Source organism: Diceros bicornis, chromosome 34 (genome assembly GCF_020826845.1).
Source record: "Diceros bicornis minor isolate mBicDic1 chromosome 34, mDicBic1.mat.cur, whole genome shotgun sequence".
Classification (NCBI taxonomy): domain Eukaryota; kingdom Metazoa; phylum Chordata; class Mammalia; order Perissodactyla; family Rhinocerotidae; genus Diceros; species Diceros bicornis.
The window spans coordinates 34,201,818-34,224,631 of NC_080773.1; the positions used below are offsets into that span (position 1 = coordinate 34,201,818).

Genomic DNA, 22,814 nt, shown 5'->3' on the forward strand with positions numbered 1-22,814 from the left:
GGTGGTCATAGAATAATGAAGAATGCCCTGTTCACCTTAAGTCCTACACCAAACTTCTCTGTCAGCTGTTATCTTAATGTTTTCGCCTTGGGAACCCCTCTCCACTAGCTGTCCCTGCTTGAAGCTCTCGTTATAATCTGTAATTTACTTTAATCCATATCCTCACTGTATTTGCAATACAACAGTAATACATGATACTGATAAAGAGCTTTAGGAATTACAAAGAGTTTTAAATAAATCTTTTTCTGCCTCTTCAACTTCCCATTTCCCTAATTGGCTACTTTCACGTCTTACAAACTTTTCATGCAATTATATGTACATATTTGTATATGAATGTTTTTAATCCAAATGGCCTCACATTATACATATTGTTCTGACACGACTTTTTTCTTCAATTTGAACTTGACTATGTACCTGTTTGTAGTTCTAGCCTATTCTTAAAGGACTATACTGTATTTCATTCTTAAGCATAACTCTTGTTTGACGCTGTTGAATGTCTCCCCACTAGATTCAGCTCCATGAGAGAATGGAATGTTAGCAATATTCTATTTATAGCTTAATACTCTATTTCCAGTGCCTAGTGCATCATAGGTACTTAAGTATTTGTCACTTTAAAATAAAATAAATGCAAGTAATGAGAGAGACGAGAGTTGGAATGGGAGAAGAGCGAGGAGGAGAAATTAGGATACAACTCTGTCACCAGCATCTAATTGGTATTTTCTTTTTTCCTCTTCTGTAGATTTAAAGGTGCCCAGATCACCCCCGGTCTCCATCATCTCTGGATGACTCTTCTTGTCAACCATAATATTAAATACCTGAACTTGGAGAGAACTCACCTGAAGAATGAAGACATAGTGATGGCGTGCGAAGCGTTGAGACACCCACACTGTTTGCTGGAGTCTTTGAGGTGAGTCCTGGGTATGGTTTTTGCTTTTTTTTGGTTTCATCTTTGTTGTTATTGTTTTTACTTTTTATTTTGAAATAATTATTCACAGCAAGTTTCTAAAATATTACAGAGAGTTGGGAAGATGACAAAGTCTGGGGATGGATGGTGGTGATGTTTGTACAACAGTATGTATGTACTTAATGCCACTGAACTGTACACTGAAATGTGGTTGACATGGTCAATTTTATGTTATGTGTATTTTATCACAATAAAAAAGTAACTTTCAATGTTTCACAAAGATAAAAAAAAATATTACAGAGCGGTCACACACACCCTTCAGGCAGTGTCTCTCAATGGTCATGTCTTACGTAACTACATTTGTATGATGCCAAAACCGGGACATCGACACCGGGCAATGTAGATATGTCGTTCTGTCATTTTATCACACATGGAGATTCATGAAACCACACTGCAACCAAGATACAGGAAAACCATCGTCCTTGTGTTGCCCTTTCCTGGTCAGATCCCTCCCCCTGACCACCATCCCTAATCCCTGCCAATACCTCATTTTCCATGTCTATAACTTTGTCATTTCAACAATACTGTATATGTGGAATCGTGCAGTATGTCACCGCCTGAGATTGGCTTTTTCAATCAGCAAAAGCCCTTGAGGTCCATCCAAGCTGTTCCGTGCAACAGTAGTGCGTTCCTTGTTATTGCTGAGTGCTATCTGGTGATACGGATGTACCACAGTTAGTATCTATTCACCTATCCAGGGACATTTTGGTCATTTCCAGTTTTTGCCTATTACTACAGCTTTATAAATCCTGAGTGTGTGTTTTGTCAATTAGATTAAAAGTGGTGTCTAAAGACACTACTGCTCGATGCTTTTGGTCCTCTGAGACAGAAGCATGAGGTCTGTTTCGAGCTTTGTTAAATGACACACAGCAACTTGGAAGAGCTGTTTGCTTTGCACCACATGTGTGTTTGCTCCGTAACTCATGAGCTGCACTTTTAAGAATGTGACCCAAGGAAGTCAGCCAAAGCATAGAAGTCCTTTCAGGATGGAAATGCATATGTATTTGCCCAATACCATGTGGTTTTACAACAGTATTTGGGAACGAAGAGGAAACAGCTGCCCATTCTCTCTCTCTGGCTGCTTCACAAACAGAATAACTGGAGGTTGGAGTCAAAGAATAAATAAGACACATATTGTCAGAAAAGAGGAGCCAAGGAAAGAGAAAGTGTGAAGTCATATGGCGGGAGGTGACAGCCTATTTCTAGGAACCGTAGTGAGTTTACCTTCCAGTGATTCGTAAGGGCAGGAGTCTTGTTCTGTTTCCTTCACTGCTATATTCCCAGAGCCTGGAACTGCTCTGTTCCTAGCATCTGGCCCATATTACGCCCCCAAACACGGACTGGGTGGAGGATGGGATGGAACAACTGGCTAACTCTCTAAATGGGAGATGACTTTGAAAGATTGGGCCACGTTGTGAGGGGTTTTGATTGCAAATTCCTCAATGTGATATTCAAATCCTGCCATTTGTAACAACATGGATGGAACTTGAGGGCATTATACTAAGTGAGATGAGTCAGACAGAAAGAAAAATACTGTGTGATCTCACTTGTATGTGGAATCTAAAAAAAAAAAGCCAAACTCCTAAAAGCTGAGGGTAAAATGGTAGGTAGCAGGGGCTAGGAATGGTGGCATGGGAGAGAAGTAGTTTAAGGATACAAACTTGCAACTAGTGGATAAATAAGTCCTAGGATATAAATATCCTAATACACAATATAGTGAATATAGGCAACAATGTTGTATTATGGTCACGGTAGGGAAGAGGGAGAATCCCCTTCCACCCTTTCCCCCAAGATTCTTATGGCTGGCCAAATAATTAAAAGACAGGTTAGCAGGAGAAAATAATACGAAGTTTAATAACATGTATACATGGGAGAAACCAAGGAAACTGAGTTTCTCAACAAAATGGCAGAGATTCTCATCTTAAACACTATCTTCAGCTAAAAACAAAGGAGGATCTTGGGGGTGGGGGAGTCAGCTATGGGAGATTACCAGTAAAGCACAGTAAACAAGAGTAAGGTTATTATGCAGATTTAAGGCCTCACCTTCTACATTGATAAGTTTCTAGAGATGAGGTCATCCCCCCTTTTCCCAGTACAAAGAGGGAGATACCTTTACAAATGGAGATTTCTCTTATAAATGTAAATGTTTGTCTGACAACCCTTTACAGGGCCACCTAGAGAATGTGGCCTGGGAGAGACAGAATTTTTGATAAGATGGGCTTGTTGGCGCCTTTCCTATTGTAATATCTATTTTACATTAGATTACAGCCGTCATATGGTAGTGGCTCCTTCCTGAAACAGGCCTTCTATGGTAAATTCTTTAGGCAGTTTGGGGGAGGTCAAAAGTCTGTCAGAGAAAATAATCAAAGTAAAGAGACATATTTCAGGGTGGCCAATTTTGATCTCCCACAGTCATCAAACTTGCTAAGACTCTAGATCGTAATTATTCCAACCACAAAAAAGAAATGGTAATTAGGTGATGTGATGGAGGTGGTGGCTAATGCTATGATGCCAATCATATTACAATATAAATGTATCAAATCAACATGTTTACACCTTAAACTTACCCTTGCAGTTTGGACCAAATGTCCACACGTGGACCAAATGTCTTCTGGGTGTTTTGGACAGGACCAAGTGTCTGCTGGTCATACTTACACAATGTTATATGTCAGATATATTTCAATTAAAAATAAACAGGTACAAATTTAAATATATGCAATGTTGGCTGGTGATCATTGATATGAATGAACTAATGGCGGAGAGAGAGGAGTGGGGTAGAGTGGGGCAGGCACGGTTTTAGTAAGGTAGAGAAGACTGGCTTACTCAGAAGAAGTGAACCCCATAAACTTTGAATCACATAAAAACCTGGGGTCAGGGGTAAGGATGCAAACAAGAATGGCAAATGCTCAGACCCTGAGGCCAGAGCAGACAGTGTCCAGGAACCAGCAATATGGACAGAGCAGATGGTGTGTAGAGGTAGGGGAAAGGGGTTGCTTTTGGGGAGAGACAAAGATGTGTTCCATGTTGCCTGTCTCTGCAGGTTGGACCACTGTGGGTTAACCCACACCTGTTGTCAGGTGATCTCCCAAATCCTCATGACGTCTGTCAGCCTCAAGTCCCTCAGCCTGGCAGGAAACAAGGTGACAGACCAAGGCATGAAGTCTCTCTGTGACGCCTTGAAGGGCTCCCAGTGCACCCTGCAGAAGCTGATGTGAGTCTTGATTCTTTCTCCGGGGTTATCTTCTCTTAAATGAGATCGTCCGAGTGATGGGGAAGCAGAGGGGCACTAGCTTATGCGTGAGCCGAGGGTTAGAGTGGGAGCTGTGACCTCACACGAGTGCCCCAATGTTGAGGTTTAAGAAAGACCCAGTAAATAATACGTGTGTCTTTGCTTCCGTGCTCTGAACTGATGTAAATGATCAGAGCAGAAGCCAAACACATAGAACCAGAGAGTAGAATGGCAGTTGCCGGGGGCTGGGAATGGGGGAAATGGAGAGATGTTGTTCAAGGAGCACAAACTTCCAGTTACAAGATGAATAAGTTCTGGTGATCCCGTGTACAGCATTCTGATTATAGTTAGCAATACTGTATTATATACTTGAAAGTTTCACCAGTGCTGAAATCTCAGAGTCATAGGCTTGTGGTCAGAGCTGCCATCTATGAGTCCCTTGAGCACCAGGCTCAATGCTAAGAGTTCCATTCCCACTCTTCTAAAGCACGCCGTGGCAGTAGCATCCCTCTTTCATCAGGATTTTGGTGCTCAAGTCACAGCAAAATGTGAAAACCAAATACCACAAGTTACCCTTTAAGGCCCAGAGGGGAAAAAAGTCACAGTAGAAACCAACAGAGCTTCTCTCCATCAGTCTGTAGGAGAGGGAGGAAAATCTTTCTTCAGTGTCTGGGGCCTGCAAATTAAACTGACAATGGACAGGTTAACCAGGAGAAAATGTGTACAAATTTTATTGATGTTAATTTTTTTAATGTGTATGGGGGCTTCACAGAAAAGAAGTGAATAACCCAAAGAAGTGGTTAGACTCAGGAGCTTATATACCATTTTAACAAAGGGTGATAAATTGTGGAGATGGGACTCAACAAAGGAAAGGGGTTTGGGGCTTCTAGGGCTGCTAACTTGTGGTAAGGTGACTAGCAAGTATATGGGGGAAACTTATGGTGGATAAGGGTTATATGAAGACATCCCAGTGCCATCTCCATCTCTGGTGATAAGGGTTATTGTCTCCTTGGTACAGGAGAGGGGGGATACCTACACAAGGGATTTTTTTTATGCATCCAGGCAGAAGGCAGAGGGCTCTTCCTGTGTATGATTTTTCTCAGTTGCCTTCAGCTCAAAATAATCTTTATGCCAAAGTGGCATCTTTGGGGCTGGCATATCCTGATCCCCTTCAGGTCCAACCCAGATGGTGTTTCTTCCTTCATCAAAAGAAATAGCCGTCAATAACACAGAGTAAGTGCCTGCTGCAATGCACTGCTCCAAGCACTTCAGATGTGTTAATTCATTTAACTTTGTCACAACCCCGTGACAAAAGTACTATTCAACTCTTATTTTTCAAGTACAACGGTTTCCTTAGCTTCAAGAAACGGATGGAATATCTAGTTAATGTCTAAGGGCCATGATGTGTCAAATGTAGGTCCTTCTAAATAGGAGGGTCATGCATCTCGGGAAAACCTCACACCTTAGTACACGCCAAGAGGGAAAACAGCCAAGCAGAGAACAGTTCAGGCTGCCCACGTGTTTCCCATTGTGGTTGATGGCAGATCTAATCGTGCCGTATTTAGTGTTACTTTTGGACTGAAGCACTGGGGTTGAGTTCGCAAGTTAAAAGCAGACACGATGTGACATCACAACACGATGTGACATAGCCACACTTTGTGACATCACCGTCCACCTGCAAGGGCCCGTCGGCTATGGGGGTGACGTTTCTTTCTCTTCCTTGCAAGGGAGGCAGAGGTGAGACTTTAAGAGCAGAGCTCATTATCTCCTTTCTGGGGGCTCTCTCTCTCTGCAGACTGGGGAACTGTGGCCTCACAGCAGCTGACTGCCAGGATCTGGCCTCGGGGCTCGTTAACAACCTGAGCTTGACACACCTGAACCTTTCCAGCAACAGCCTGGGGAGTGAAGGCCTGAATCTGTTGTGTCGGACCATCAGACTTCCCAACTGTGGGCTACAGAGGCTGATGTGAGTCCCCCTCGCTGCCCTGCGAGGACTTCACCGCTTTGTCACCAAGAGCGTGTGCCGCTCTGGAAGCACGAAGCAGTAGGGAGCACGAAATTGTCGAGATGAAAGGACCTGATAAGCGCTACCTCCTGTCCCTACCCATCATCTCCTAGATCTCATCCTTCTGTGGAAAATTCTATCTCTGCCTTTGTGTTTTCTTACAGTGGGAGGTCGACTCATCCATATACAGTCCATTCTCATTATTCGCGGTAGTTACTTTCTGTAAAGTCACCGCGAACACCGAATTAGCAAATGGGGAACCATTGCTCCCGGCAGAGATACAGGGTTAGGTTCCCGCGAGATTCTGGTCAAAACATTCTCATCAGCCAGTCAACACATAAGCTTGTTTTGTGTGTTTCTGATTCATTAACACTGAACTCGCAGCCAACTGTGCTGTAACTCACGCCTGAAGGAAGCTTTTGTAATACATATATTTTCTCCGCAAGGCACATCCCAGCCTTCCTGCACTTAGAAACATTAGACGACACTTTAGCACTGCACTTGCGGGCCATTTTAAACAACGAAATCACCCACAAAACACAAAAATGCAAAAAGTCGTGGCACTAACTGGACCATGAAAAGAACACGTGTTTATGGTAGAGAGAAAAACAAGTTCAACCTCAGCTGGGAACGTGTGCAACGGGCGACTGGAATATTTCTCTGCTCTGCACATGCGTGTGTCCACAAAGGACTGTGAGCACCACCAGTGTTGATTTTGGGGATAACAAATAAATTTTAGAGAGTAGGCACATTCGTGAACACAGAAACCATGATAATGAGGATCAACTAGATTAATTAATTAATTAAGCACTTACTTTGGGCGAACACTCTTAGTTGCTAGTGATCGAGAGATGACAGACAGACACGGTCCCTATTTTCCATAGGTTAAATTCTGGTAGGGGAGTGTTGGATAATCAATGAGATTTTCAGACGATGGTTATGGTGACGCAGGGCCAACGCCCTCCAAGTCTGTTACACAATTCTGGGAGCACCGTGCACACATCTCGACGATGCTATGTGCTCTAGCTATCGTATAACGTGTCTCTATCACTGTTTTAAAACCTGCCTCCTCGTGTCGCCAGATTTCTCTTCTATCCCAAATCTTTGGTTTGACAGTGAGAATGAGAGATTTTTGTTACTCTCTTTCAGTACCATCAACTTGCTCTGCTTTGCTCCATTAGGACCACTTTGTTTTCTGCCATGTCATCCTTTTGACCGAGTCCACCGATAACTTTATTGTGAAAAATATTCATGCATTCATGGTATACCTGTAGCCATAAATTCTGTTACGGAATATAACTTTAATGTCTATATGATCTTATGATGAATTCTAAGATTCCCCAGTGAATAAGTGATGGGGAGATACTGAGTATGGTAGATGGAATAGTAACCACCCACACACACACACAAGATGTCCACATCCGAATCGCTGGAACCTATGGATACGTTAACTTATATGGCAAAAGAGATTTTGCTCGCGTGATTAAGTTAAGAATCTTGAGGTGGGGAGATGATCCTGGATTATCTGAGTGGCCCCAATGTAATCACAAGGGTTTTTATAAGAGAAAGAAGGAGGTGGGAGAGTCAGAGGTGGAGAAGCAATAACAGGTCAGAGTGACGCTTGGCTGGCTGGAGATGAGCTAAGGAACACGGGCAGCCTATAAGAGCTAGAAGAGGCAAGGAAACGGATTCCTCCTAGAGCCTCCAGAAGGAGCGCAGCCCTGCTAACACCTTGATTTTTAGGCCAGTTAGTCTCGGATCTCCAGATTATAAGATAACATACATGTGTTTTAAGCCACTAAGTTTGCGGTAATTTGTTATCACAGCCATAGGAAACTAATAGATTGACTGTGAAGGAAAATTAAAAAGAGACATTCAGAGGATCTTGAATAGCAACCAGCGCGTGCATTATGCAGACATTGTGCCAAGCATCTCATGGTCATTCCATCTCTTAAGCCTAACATATATGAACCTTCTTAAACAGGAACATAACCCCCTCCCAAAGGAGGAGCAAACTGACGCCAAGAGAAGCTGCTTACCCAGGGTCACACGGAGGCAGGAGTGTGACGTTCCTCTTTCCCTTGTGTGTGCCTACAGACTAAATGAATGCAACCTGGACGTAGCTAGCTGTGGCTTTCTTGGATTTGCGCTTATGGGCAACAGACGTCTGACACATCTGAGCCTTAGCATGAACCCCTTGGAAGATGCTGGGATGAGCCTTCTGTGTGAGGTCATGATGGAACCATCCTGTCACCTCCAGGACCTAGAGTAAGTTTCCATGGTTGTTGGGGATCAACTCTACCATATTGAGGCCTGGGGGTCCTAGAAGATCAAGAAAGATGAGCAGGGAGACTGCTAACAAAGATTTGTTCCAGGGTCAACTGATGATCATTTCTTCCAGTGAACACTCTTTGTAAGTTGATGCATTGACACTACAGTGAGAGTGGGAAGGACAGAGATTATTCTGAACAAGAGCCCCATGGCAGGATCTGTGGAATTCTAGGTCACTCTTGATCTCTAAAACCTGTTCGCTTCTCAGAACACATCATCTTGCCCCAAGTTAATCTTCAGTTATTTAATCTGTATATGGGATGGAGATGAGGGGACTGTCTATCTCTTAATCCCTTTTCTCTCTGGGACTCAAATTTCTTCACCCCTTATTGGAGTGTTTCTATTTAATAGAAGTATTGCATCATTAAACAATCTGCAGAAAAATTTAAAAATCTCAACAAGCAGAAATAAATCCCTAATCTCACAGCCAAGCAATAATCACTGTTAACGTTTCAGTAAATGTCTTCTGGATGCATATGGAGCATTTAATGTTACAAAGAAAGGATACTAGCACTTAAAGCATTCTTACCATGTGGCAGGCACAGAGCTCTAAATATTTTGCATGTCTAGTCTCATGAAGTCACCCCACCAATCATAAACCAGGTGGGAACCAAAACTCCCAAGGACCCCAAACCTTGCCATTGGTCTCACATTCTGTCCTTGAGGATATGCGAATCATAATAGCAATGAAGTGTGGTACAGTACTCCATTTAATGGTGCAGCATAACTTAAATCCCCTGAAGCTGGGCACTTAGCTTATGTCCAATGTTTTAGTCACGTGTGCCTTGTAAATCTTGGTGTATTTGGTAGCATTTTCTTATGATCAATTACAAAGGTAGAATTCATAGACCAAAAAGTGGGACCATTTTGAGATCTTGTCCCTCCCCAATAATAAACAAAAGAAAGGAATGGGATAGAGATCATAGTCCACAAACCACTAAATGCATCCGAAGTATTAATTCCTCTATTTATTTTCATGAAATTGGCATTTCAAGCCCTACTTCTGCACAATATAGAAACTAAAGCTTAGTCAGTTGGAGATGTCATTTCTTTGGGATTACATTTAGTTCTGGGAGATTATCTGGTCCTCACCATCATCATTTATCCATGCTAGCATCTAGAACTTGGTCATTCCCACCTGCTCTTCAGGTGTGAGTCCTCACAATGGAGTCCTTCCTCATTTTTTATGTGAATACCTCCTGGAGATGGACTCTCTCATCTGCAGTGGGATCATTCTGTTCTTAGCATACTAAGCTGCAGATGTGAAACTCTGAAACTGTTTCCATTATTTCTACTCAGGTGAATCATCCAGTTATGCCTGCAGGGACCATTTCCACCTCCCACCCCCTCATCCTAGGAACAGAAGCACAAGACCACTCTCCTTTTAGATCCTAAACCCTATCTAGCATTTTAGCAACTTCTGTCATCCTTTCTCTCCCTCTCAGGGCTCTGTCCTTTTGTCAGGCACTCTATCAACTTCTACTCACTCATGTTTTTTCTGTCTCTCTCCCCTTCCACCATGGAGAATCTCTATCCCATCTCCAGGTGGGAAGCAAACTCTGATGTGCTCATTTCTTTTTCCAGAGACACCTCCAGTCACATCAAACACTTTCCCCACTCTCCACCATCATCCCTCTCCTGAGCCAATGGATGCCTCACAGTCTAAGTCATTCACAAAGATGGTCAGAAAGGTTACCACTAGGAAGAAATAAAGGAAATGCCCACTAATGTTGCTAACATTATCCCACTGTAGTACTCTCCTCAAAAGGTGTGGATATATTCCTTCCCTTCCCTTCCCTTCCCTTCCCTTCCCTTCCCTTCCCTTCCCTTCCCTTCCCTTCCCCTCCCCTCCCCTCCCCTCCCCTTCCTCTCCCCTCCCCTCCCCTTCCTCTCCCCTCTCCTCTCCTCCCCTCCCCTCTCCTCTCCTCCCCTCCCCTCTCCTCTCCTCTCTTCTCTTCTCTTTCTCTCTCTCCCCTCCTGCAGACTGGTGAAGTGTCATCTCTCTGCCGCTTGCTGCAAGAATCTGTCCTATGTGATCACAGCAAGCAAACGCCTGAAGAGCCTGGATCTTGCCGCCAACGCCCTGGGTGACGATGGAATTGCAGCGCTGTGCGAGGGGTTGAAGCAAAGGAAGAGTCCTCTGAGGAGACTCGGGTAAGTTCCTGGGATCACCTCATGGAGGGCTGGGCACAGAGGAAGGGGGACTTGAGCGTGAAGTCGCTTGAACAAAGATGGTGTTCCCCGACTTGCACGATTCCATTAAATTAGACAGAATACAACCTTGGCAGAGTAATAGACGGGGGCATAAATTCCAGCCAGGCTCTTATATGAAGTGACTGAAATGGCAAATGCTTGAGAACAGAGTCTGGAGGTAGTTAGTACTCGATAAATGTTTATTGGGCAACCCAAGTGTGCTAGACATGGTGCCAAATGGTGGAAATTTGGAGGTAAATGACCTTGGCATTGCAATATATGTGGCTGGTGAGAAAGATGGACCAAAAAGCAAGTGATGACACTGGTGGTTCTCAAACTTTGTAAACATCAGAATCACTTGGGAGGTTTGTTAAAACAGTGTGCTGGTACATACAATGAAATATTATTCAACCATAAAAAAGGAATGAAATACCAACCCATGCTACAACGTGGATAAACCTTGAAAACATTAGGCTAAGTGAAAGAAGCCAAATACAAGAGGTCACATGTTGTGTGATTCCATTTGTATGAAATATCCAGAATGGGCAGATCTATAGAGGCACAAAGTAGACTGGTGGTTTCCAGGGCCTGGAGGGACTGCTTAATGGGTATGGATTTCCTTTTGGGGTGATAAAAATAAGTTGGAACTACATAGAGGCCATGGTTGCACAACACTGTGAACTACCCTAGAATGTGATATTTGACACCATTTATTGAGCACCGACCATATGCTGGCATCGTGCATACATTATTTATAACCGCCATGACACTGAGGGGAAGAGTAATATTCCTCTTTTATTGGGCAAGGGGTTTAATCTGAGGACCCATTTCCTTCCTTAAATCACACATCATTCTTCAAGCTCATCGCCACTTCCATTCTGTCACCCCCTCCACTTCTCTCTATGCAGTCGTGCCCATCTCTACCTCCTTTTTCCTCTTAGCTTCCATGTCCTATAGTCTTCTTGACTTGGCTGCATCCACCTAGAAATACTCTAAGCTTTGAAGAACCCCACTCTCCACCCTCTGAGCACCTGCACTTAGGTAGCAGAGAATTGCAAGCAAAGTGGAGAAAAAAGGCAAACAAGGGCAAGTTGGTGTCATGTACAGTCAGTGGTCATTGATGTAAATTTCTATCTTCTCAGTGTTGCATTTTTCTGGTTAACTTGCTTTCCCCACTCCCAGAAACAATAATTTCAAACCAATTGCACTCTCTGGAAACTTTTGAACTTACCTTGCTCTTTCTGGTGCTTAAGAAATGACCTCACCTCCTTCAAATCAATATAAAACCATTTCACAGAAAAGCTCTGGACTTTCTACCGTGAAACCAATTAATCTCTGCATCCACATTCCTTCCTTTCTGAAACAATAAAGGGAGCATCCCTACTACTCTGAGGTTAGCTTCACCCATATTGGGAATCCTATAATCATCTGTCTACGAAATGCCCTATCCTATCATTGAATCACCTCCCCCTTGCCTCTACCCTCAGCCTCCCTACTAGAGAGTTTCTGTTTTCATAAATGCTTGGATATTATTTTAGAAGAAAACCCAGCAACAATAGTAATAATAAGCCTTCATTCAATCCCATCTCACCGTCTAGCTATAGGTGGCTAAAACTACTTGAGTTGCATCCCACAGACTTTTTTCTCTGTCAAAAGAATTCCCAAATATACAAAATCTAGAATGATTGGGACATTTAAAATCTATAAACCCACCACCTAGTTTAAACTATCTATCTGCTGAATTATTTCATAGCAAGTTACAGATTTTGACATCCCGCCCCTAAATACCTGAACAATGCATCTCCAAAATATAAGAACACTACTACAGTACCATTATTACATCTAACAATGTTCTTCGGCTTTCCATTGCTCTTAGGATAAAATCCTAAATCCTTAATGTGTCCTATAATGTCCAGCCTCATCTCATGACTCTGACTCCACTCAGGCCACCTACTTGACTTTTCGTTTCTCAGACATGTCTACCCCTTCCTTCCACAGGGACAGTGTACATGCAATTTCTTAAGCGTGTATCAGTACTTCCTTCCCCCATTGACCTAGCTTAGTTCTCCTCATCTTTCAAGTTTTAGGTCAAATGTGACTTTCTCAGCAAGTCCCTCTCCATGTTCCTTGTTTTGTTCCCTTGTTACAGGCTTTCTCAACCTTTATCTTTGGTTCTTTCCACAACTATAATTGAGTCATCCAGCAGCTCTCATTGTGGGAACCAGAAGCAGCAGCAGCATCACCTGGGAACTCATTTAGAAACGCAAATTTTTGGGTCCCTCCCTAGAACTACTGAACCAGATACTTTACAGATGGAGCCCACCATTCTTTTTTATTTTTATTTATTTTTTTATTTAATTGAAATCACATTGGTTTATAACATTATATAAATTTCGAGTATACATCATTATGTTTCGACTTCTGTATAGACTGCCTCATGCACTGCTGGTCGGAATGTAAATTGGTGCAGCCACTATGGAAAACAGTATGGAGATTTTTCAAAAAATTAAAAATATAAATACCATATGATCCTGCTATTCCACTTCTGGGTATTTATCCGAAGAACGTGAAAACACTAATTTGAAAAGACATATGCACCCTTATTATTCACAATAGCCAAGACTTGGAAGCAACCCAAGTGCCCACCAATGGACTAATGGATAAAGAAGATGTGGTATATACATACAATGGAATACTACTCAGCTATAAAAATAAAAAGATGAAATCATGCCACCACTCTTTTTTTAAATGTTGATGTGAAAGTCAAATGGGTTGAAGGAAGGATGGAGCATTGATCTTTGGGGTTATTTCCTGGGTGTCCTGGCCCTACAGGTTGGAGGCATGTGAATTGACTTCTGATTGTTGTGAGGTGCTCTCCTCGGCCCTCTCCTGCAACCAGCACCTGACCAGCCTAAACCTGATGCGGAATAATTTCAGTACGAGGGGAATGATGAAGCTGTGTTCAGCCTTTGCACATCCCACATCTAATCTACAAATAATTGGGTAAGTCCCTGGTGATTGTCTTCTGAGATACAAACCTGCTATTACAGGCATGCTAGTTGGAGAAGCAGTTTATCAGAGAGGTTGCGATCATGGCTCAGCAACCAGATCTTTATTCAGCCAATAAGTGCCCACTATATTCCAGGCACTGTGCTGGATGCTGGGGATACAGGAGTGTGGGAGATAGAGCCACGGTGCCTGATCTCATGGGGCTTACTTTTGGATGGATTGGGGGTGACTGGAGAGACACCATACAAATAAAATGTTTATCTTAAAAAAAAACTAAAGTAGAATTACCATGTGATCCAACAATTCCACTTCTTGGTATATACGCAAAGGAATTAAAAGCAGAATCTCAAAGAGAGATTTGCACACCCATGTTCATAGCAGCACTATCCACAATACCCAAGAGGGGGAAGCAACTCAGGCATCCATCACCAGATGAAGGGATAAACAAAATGTGGTCTATCCATACAATGGACTATTATTCAGCCTTAAAAAAGAAAGGAATTCTGGCACATGTTATAACATAGATGAACCTTAAGGACATTATGCTAAGTGAAATAAACCAGACACACACAAAAAAACACTGCATGATTCTGCTTATGTGAGGTACCTAGAGTAATCAAATCCATAGATACATAAAGTGAAATGGTGGTTTCCAGGGGCTGAGGGACAGGGAATGGGGAGTTATTGTTTAATGAGAACAGAATTTCAGTTGGGGAAGATGAAAAGAGTTCTGGGGATAGGTGGTGGTGATGGTTGCACAACAATGTGAATGTACTTATTGCCACTGAACTTTACACCAAAAGATGGTTAAGATGGTAGATTTTATGTTATACATCTTTTACTACAATTAAAATTGTTTTTAAATGTTCAGGATTACTCTAGGTGGTACATGCTAAAGAGAAAATGAAATAGTAAGAGAGAGTGACTGGACGTGGAGTTAATTTAGATTGTGTGGTCAGAAGTTCTCACTGGGGAACAGATGTTGGACTTGAGTCCTGAAGGCAAAGGCAGGGTGTGAAGGTCTGAGACAGGAACCTTCCCAACTGAGGGAGACTTAAGAGCAGAGACTCCCGGGACAGACCTCCCATATTCCCTCTGAGGAGACCTGAAGTTAGGGAGAGAAGGAGATGGTGGTAAAATACGACACAGATAACAGCCAGCTCATGGATGGGGAAGCACCTTAGAGACCAGAGTTTTAAAATTTTGAATTTTCTTCCAAATAGGATGAGAAGCCAAAGCGAAAGTTCAAGCAGTTGAGTGATCTGGCTTAAGTTTTAAAATTCCTAATTAAAGAGAAAGTTTAAAAAAAAAATTGCAGGGGCCAGCCTGGTGGCGCAAGCGGTTAAGTGTGCGCACTCCACTGCTGCAGCCCGGGGTTCGCCAGTTCGGATCCCATTGTCAAGCCATGCTGTGGTGGCATCCCATATAAAGTGGAAGAAGATGGGCACGGATGTTAGCCCAGGGCCAGTCTTCCTCAGCAAAAAAGAAGAGGATTGGCATTGGATGATAGCTCAGGGCTGGTCTTCCTCACAAAAATAAAAATTAAAAAAATTGCAGTTCATCAAAAAAGTAAAACAATTACCACATCACCCAGCAATTCCACACCTAGGTATACTACCCAAAAGAATGGAAAACGGGTAGTCAAACAAATACATGCATGAGCATGCTCACAGCAGCAGTATTCACTGTAGCCAAAAGGTGAAGACAGCCTAAACGTCCATCAATATAAGAATGAAGAAACAAAACGTGATATATCCGTACCATGGACTGTTATTCAGCCACAAAAAGGAGTGAAGTCCTGGTGCACGCTAGAATGTAGATAAACTGAAAACATTGTGCTAAGTGAAAGAAACCAGACACAAATGATCACATTAAATTCTCATAAGTTGACACATGTAAGAACTTAGTGCCTTAGAACATGAGAAACACTAAAGTATCGTCTTTCTGTTTGGAAGATGAGAGAAGCCAGCAAAGGAGGATAAGGAGTAGCAGCGAGACTTAAAAAGAAAACCAGGGAGATGTGGCTTCACAAAATCTAAGAAGATGGGGTTTTAAGAAAGACGTGAGCACTACGTCTAATGCTGCTGGGAGAGGAGAAAGATGAAAAGAGAAGCGAGTCTGCTGGCTGTGGCAGCTTGGAGATGATTAACCGCTTTGAGCAGTTTGGGTGGGACAATGAGAGTAGAAGTCAGGCTGAGCTGGACTGAAGAACGAATGAGAGAGGAAGGGGAAATGTTGTGTGCAGACTAGGAAAGTTTTTGCTCTGGAGGGGAGAGAAAAGAAGTGGGTAGGGCTAAAGGTTCAAGTCAAGACGCTTCTGTTAAGATAGTATCAGAATATGCCCAACCATGTCTTCTAGAGCGAGCAGTTGAAAATGAAACTTAAGGATTCCATGTTGTAGGTTCTGGAGAGCTGAGATTAAAGGTCACTGAAGATTAGTAGGACTATCCTTTAAGATTAGGGTGCTGCCATCATGTTCAAATGAGGGCTTATAGATGGAGTTTCTCTGTTTGATGGTAGAAAGAATATTTGCCATTTAGTACCCCATGCTCACAGACAGAAGAGAAGTTAAGCAGAACCCTGAGAGTGAGGAGGTACAGTTACGATTAGGGAAGTAAAACTTGACTGAAGAAACATGGGCTGCAGAATGGACAGCCCATTGAGGCTGGTCATGGTGCATTTGTATCAATAGCAAACTTCCTAGTTGAGTAAGTGTTCTCTCCTGTAAGGTCCAGCTCTCAGCGGTTGGCTTTATCCAGGGGTCAAGTTTTGGCAGATGGATGTAACCAGAAAGCACACAAGAGTAGTTGTAGTGTGGGATGGGAGGGGGATAGGAGAGAAGTGAAGGGGGGGAGGAGGGATGGATGAGAAAGCATGGCTCAGTGGATTGGGAGATCTTGATGTGGTCAAAGAGAATGGTTAGAGCAGTCACTTCAGCAAACGAGCTGAAAAGGCAGAAGAGTGGGTTGAAAGACAGTGTATTTTTACCAATGATTCGTGAGGCAATACAGCCTTTGACAAGATCAGCTTGTGACTATGGGACTTAGTAGCTGAAGTGGAGTAGAAGAATCAGACCTGGATTTTACTAATTGACTTTTCAGGAGCCTGGCTTCCCACCCATAAAAGGAGGATGAAGCTATATATCTATTTGAATACGTGTTTCTCTCTCCTCTCCTAGAATATAAGCTTCGTGAGGGTGGGGACTTTGCCTTGTTCATCGCTGTGCCTCCAAACCCTATAGCAGGACCTGGCTTAAAGTCAGTTCTCGGGCAGGAGTTCATGGGTGGATGAGTAATCATGCCTGCCTCTTAGGTTTGTTGTGAGGGGCAGATGCCTGTAACAGCTCAGTGTAGTATCTGATACATCTAAGAGTTCCTTTCCATGTAAGGATTTACTTTTACTCTATGGGGGAACATGCTTCTGCTCCTCAAGAAGAGGTTTCAGATCCTTGATGGGGTTTCCCAGAATTTTGAGGAAAGGAGAAAAGTCGGAAGCAAAGTCCCAGAGTAATGAGTCCCCCTTCTGCTTCCCCAGGCTGTGGAAAAGGCAATATCCTGCTCAAATAAGAAAGATGCTGGAGGAGGTACAGCTACTCAAGCCGCATGTAATAATTGACGATGGTTGGTATTCTTTTGACGAGGATGACCGGTATTGGTGGAAAAACTGAAGACATGAAAACCCTCCCCACCCACACCCATTCTGATGGAGGAACTTTAAAAGCTATCTTCTCCAGGCAAGCTCTGCCCAGGAGTTCCTTCTCAAAGATGGAAAATGGTTTCTGATCCTCATGAAGCCCTCGTTGGTAGTGATTCTCTTGTGTCCGATATAACCTGGTTATTGCATTTGCCTCTGACATAGGCTTGTGACCTTCAAGTCATAGAACCTCAATATCTATGAAATGTCTGTCCTACCTCGGAGCATGTAGAGGGACTCAAATAAAATAAACACTGAGAGCATTTGGAAAAAGTGTCAAGTGGCCTTCTTGACCAGTGGGGATGGGATTCAAGAGCAGAGGTGGGAGGATTTAGGTTCTTAAAAGTGGCCCCCAAATTTGGTAATACAACACCACTGATTTAAAAAAAAAAATTAAAGCACGTACCTAAATGTCAAAGGGTAATGTGACTGTCACTCAGTGTCTGAAATAGAAACACAAAGCTGAACTTACTACTTAGTGTAGTAAAGGAGAACTGGTCTACCACAGTCTGCGTAGAGCAGACTGCTATTCTCTGTAGGTAGGGATTTGGAGAAGCAAAAGTACAAGGATTGGTGGATCTTCAGGTGAGCTGCCATGTAGGTACTCAGGTGAGCCTGGCAGTCACAGGTGTGTTCATCAGAGTAAATCCCTTCCTGATTGGCTCAATTTCAGAAGCTAAGGGGAATCATTGATTGGCTTGCAAAGGCATGTTTGCTGAGGCCACTTGTCTTGGAGCCATTGAATGGGTTTACATGTGTTTGAGTAGCTACTTGTTGCCATGGCGACAGAACAGTCAGTCTCTTCCTAGGAGAGTGGGAAACTCTTGTGTTCTTAACCATATGTACCTTTTATGATTTCTTAAATTTATTTCTCTAATCCACAATGATGATGATGATGAAAGACGATGATAGTTAACACAGCCCTTATTGTGTGTCCAGGCTCTGTTCTAAGCACTGTCTATGACTAACTCATTTGATCTTCACATTCAAGCATCGTTTTTCAAACCTGGACATGTTTTTAGGTTTGTTCAAATTAGGTGGTGATTGATCTGCCTCCCCTCGCTCCTGTAATATGGCTGAAGAAAAGTTTATGCCAGGCATAGGAGAAATGTCAGCCCTGTAGTTTACTTGGGCTTGTGTTATTAGCATTATCTTCAACCTGTGGTTTCTTTCCAGGAATATTTTTTAAACACCTACATTGTCTGGGAGAGTTAGTTCAGATTATATAATGCTTGTACGTTGGACCAAAAGGATGTGGTTTTTGTGAGATGAATGTAGGGGAGAGGGGTGCCACGGTTAGTCCTTCTGAGTTAGAGAAGTCCCAATCTTCCTTCAGAATACCTCTTCCCCCACACAGGACACTTAACCATCTGACATATAATAGACCAGGTGAGGCAGCCACCTTTGATGCTTGTGGTAAACACTAATAAAGCATTATTATTTTAGTCCTTTTAGTTAGATATATCACCTTATATATGTATATATTATATAGCTAAAAATTCATAATGCCTTCCTTCTGTGTCTAAAGGAGAATCTTGAGCAATGACCATCCCCTGGCCCTCCAACAGTACATGTACCCCACTTTGGAAAATTACTGCCTAAACAGGAAGGCAACAAGTTTTTGATTCAAACCTGTGTTAGCATCCTGGATTTTCTACTAAATGATTTCTCGTGACACTAGACAAATGTCAACTTCCATTGGCCTTTGTTTCCTTATCTGGAAAATAGAAAAAATAGTCCCTCCCTCTTATGGTCAGTTTGAGGAGGAGATGAGTACTGAAAAAGCTCTTGAAGGAGCTGGACATTCATTCATTCCACCAATATTTATTAGGTACCTACTTGTATTAGTTATCTATGGCTGTTTGCAAGATAATCACAAACTTAGCAGCTTAAGATATTTATTATCTCATGGATTCTATGGTCAGGAGTCCAGGTATGGCTTAGCTGGATCCTCTGCCTCAGGGTCTCACAAGGCCACAAAGTGTCAGGTGGGGCAGTGGTCTCATCAGAGACTCGACTGGGGAAGGAACCTCTTCCAAACTCAGGTTGTTCCTGGGAGTGTTCATTTCTTTGCAGGCTGCCGGACTGAGGACCTCAGTTTCTTCAACCAGAGGGCATTCCCAGCTACTTGCTGCATGGCTCTCTCCACATGGAAGGTTGCTTCTTCAAAGCCAGCAAGAGAGAGAGTCTCTCTGCAAAACAGACTTACAATTTCATGTTATCACAGAAGTGAGATCCCATCGACTTTGCTATATTCTATTTGGCTACAAGTAACGAGTCTAGCCCACACTCAAGGGGAAGAGATCCCACAAGGGTGGGAACACCAGGGGGAAGGGATCACCAGGGGCCACCTTATATTCTGTCCAATGCACTACTCTCTGCCAGGGGTGGAGGATCCACTCTCGACTCACTTCTGCAGGTTGGAGAGAGCAGCTTATGTCTTTCTCTTGTGCCCTTCAGCCTTCTCCAAGGGTAGAGAAGGGATTTACCTAGTTGGTAAGGCCAAGAGGGAGAAGCTGGACCCGTGTGGCTTTGCCCCTCTGGGGCTCTCTTTCCAAGCAGCCTCAGGGATCCTTCTTTCCTCCTCCACGCAGTAAGCTTCCAGGGCTGGAGGGCTTTGATGACGGTGACGTCTTAGGACGCTGTACATGCAGGCCATCGGACTAACAGAGCTCCGAGTAACAGGTATATCTTGATTTATATCTAACTCATTTCTCATTTGATTCCAAGTTCCAAAAGGAGGGGGCGAAGTCGTGGTTATTCTTTACAACCACTAACCCTTGTGTACTGGCCACTGGACTAGAGCTGATGGTCCAGCCACCTACAAGACAGGCAAGGTCCCCGTGCTCTTGAAGCTTATTACATTCTGGCGGGGGACAAATATAAGAGCTGTGAATGTCCAGACAGTCAATCCTATGAAGAAAACAGACCGTGACATGTTATCGAGAGACTGGGGGGCTATTTTTTTTTAATATTTATTTATTTATTTATTTACTTAGTGTGTGTATGCGTGTGAGGACGATCAGCCCTGAGCTAACATCCCTGCCAATCCTCCTCTTTTTGCTGAGGAAGATTGGCCCTGAGCTAACATTTGTGCCCATCTTCCTCCACTTTACATGGGACGCCACCACAGCCGGGTCTGACAAGCAGTGTGTCCGTGCATGCCCGGGATCCAAACCGGGGCCGCCAGCAGTGGAGCGCGTGCACTTAACCACTACGCTTCGGGGCCGGCCCTGGGGGGACTATTTTTAACTTGGGGGCCTGAGAAGGCCACTTTTTTTTTCCTGCACTGTTTGTATTTTTTTAAGTCAGGTTTGGTGTATGACTTATATACAGTAAAAATTTCCCCCTTCTTAGTGTAAGGTTCTGAGTGTTGACAAACACTTCGACAGCCATCCCCAAAATATATAGAACAGTTCATCTTCCAAAAAATCCCCTCATGCCTGTTTGTAGCCACCCCCTCCCTTGCTCTTATTCCCTGGCAACCGCTGGCCTGGACAAGGCTGCTCTTAAGGAAAGTGATGGTTAACTTCATGTGTCCATTTGACTGGATCACGGAGAGCGTGGATATTTGGCTAAACATTTCTGGGCATGTCTGGGAGGGTGTTTCTGGATGAAATTCGCATTTGAATCAGTGGACCAGTAAAGCCATTTGCCTCCCCAGTGAGGGTGGGCATCATCCAACCCATGGAGGGCCTGAGTAGAACAAAAAGGCAGAGGAAGGAAGAATTCAGCCTTCCTGATTGCCTGAGCTGGGACACTGATCCTCTCCCCACCGCGGCGCTCCTGGTTCTCAAGCCGTCAGACCCGGAGGGGAATCTACACCATTGGCTCCCCTGGTTCTCAGGCCTGAGGACTCTGAATGTCACCAGCGGCTCTCCTGGGTCTCCAGCTTACAGACAGCAGATTGTGGGACTTCTCAGCCTCCACAATTGCTCATAATAAACCATGCCTCATAATAAATTCCTCATAATAAACACATATATGTATATGTATGAAGAGATTTTATTATATCTTATATATTTTATTTATTATATATTTTATTTGTTCTGTTTCTCTAGAGAATCTTGACTAATACAAGGAGTAATGTTTAAGCAGAAGCCTGAACATCAAGAAGATTCTCACCACACAGCACTCTCAGGAAGGGTGTTCAGGCACAGGGACAGCTGGTGCAAAGGCCCTGAGGTCGGAGCCAGTATATGAGAAGGAGAGGGACGCACAGCATATGGTCAGAGAGGGGTGTGACCCAGATCCCATAAGGACAGGGGAGGTCAGGTCAAGGGCTCTGGGTGTTATTCTGAGCACAGTGGGAAGTCACTGTAGTGTTTTCAGCCTGACAGCAAATTGCGTGGGTCCAGGGAACCTCAGTGCCGTCCATCACGGGTTCAGGAGTCCTTTCCCTTGGCAGCCAAAACCGACTTCTGAACAGTAACTGGGGTTCTCAGATTATCTCCCAAAGAGCTGATATTTATACTCAGGGTGCTTACGTCCCAATCATTCATTCTCTGCATGCACATTTATTTGTGCATTTGCACCATGGAAGGCAGAGCAGCAAGAGGAGAGGCGCCCTCCTGCAGGGCGACCCTCGGCGAATCCAATGGCATTGCCCTGACCTGTGCGTTGGCTGTGGGGTGGGGACCGAGGGTGGGGGATGCTGCCTCCTGGGTGACTCTGGGCTCCTCACTTGTCATTTTCTCCAGTAGGACCCTTTCCTGGTGTGGTATGATATGAATTCACCTCTACTCACCCTGCCACACTTTGCAGATGGGTAGAGTGGTGTGTGTGCGTGCGTGAAGCCATATGAAGAGCTACAAGTAACAGAATACCTGACCTGTGGTCACTGAATAGGAAGTTTCTCATTTCACACAGTAACGAGTCCGTGGGTGGATAATTCCAGGTTTAGTTAATTCAGCAGCGCCCCAGGTCGGAATTCCGAGCCTCTCTGCAATTCCCTTGAACTTCCCCTGATGCTCGCTAGGTGGCAGTAGAGCGCCATCCTTATCTTTACAAAGCCAAGACCGAGGACAAAGGATCCGTTCCTATGTCCATGGCAGGTTTTTCATTCTCGGCACTGTTGAGGTGGGGCCGGGTAATCTTTTGTTGTGGGGCAGGGGGCTGTCCTGTGCGTTGTAGGATGTTGAGCAGCCTCCCAGCTTCTGCCCATTAGATAACGACAGTAGCACCCACCCGCCCCCAGTCGTGACAACTAAACATGACAACAGACATTGCCAGATGTTACCTGCAGGTCACAATCCCCCCATTCCCCCCCCCCCCCCGCTCCCCGCCTGAGATCCACTGCTCTACAGTAAGCGGGGAAACCTCCCTCAGAAGCACCCCCAGGAGCTTCCTTATACCCCACTGAACGGGATTGGTTCACAGGCAATCCCATA

The 22,814-nt window shown here is 43.9% G+C and overlaps 1 protein-coding gene across 1 annotated transcript in view; it reads left to right on the forward strand.

The window, feature by feature from the left end:
• Positions 1-17,398, forward strand: part of NLRP5 (NLR family pyrin domain containing 5) — a 32,992-nt gene extending 15,594 nt beyond the window's left edge. The window contains exons 7-13 of the mRNA XM_058530789.1: positions 740-907; positions 4,005-4,175; positions 5,989-6,159; positions 8,296-8,466; positions 10,513-10,683; positions 13,555-13,725; positions 17,266-17,398. Coding sequence (XP_058386772.1) covers positions 740-907; positions 4,005-4,175; positions 5,989-6,159; positions 8,296-8,466; positions 10,513-10,683; positions 13,555-13,725; positions 17,266-17,398 — 1,156 coding nt within the window. The remainder of the gene's footprint in view (positions 1-739; positions 908-4,004; positions 4,176-5,988; positions 6,160-8,295; positions 8,467-10,512; positions 10,684-13,554; positions 13,726-17,265) is intronic.
• Positions 17,399-22,814: the final 5,416 nt, after the last annotated feature.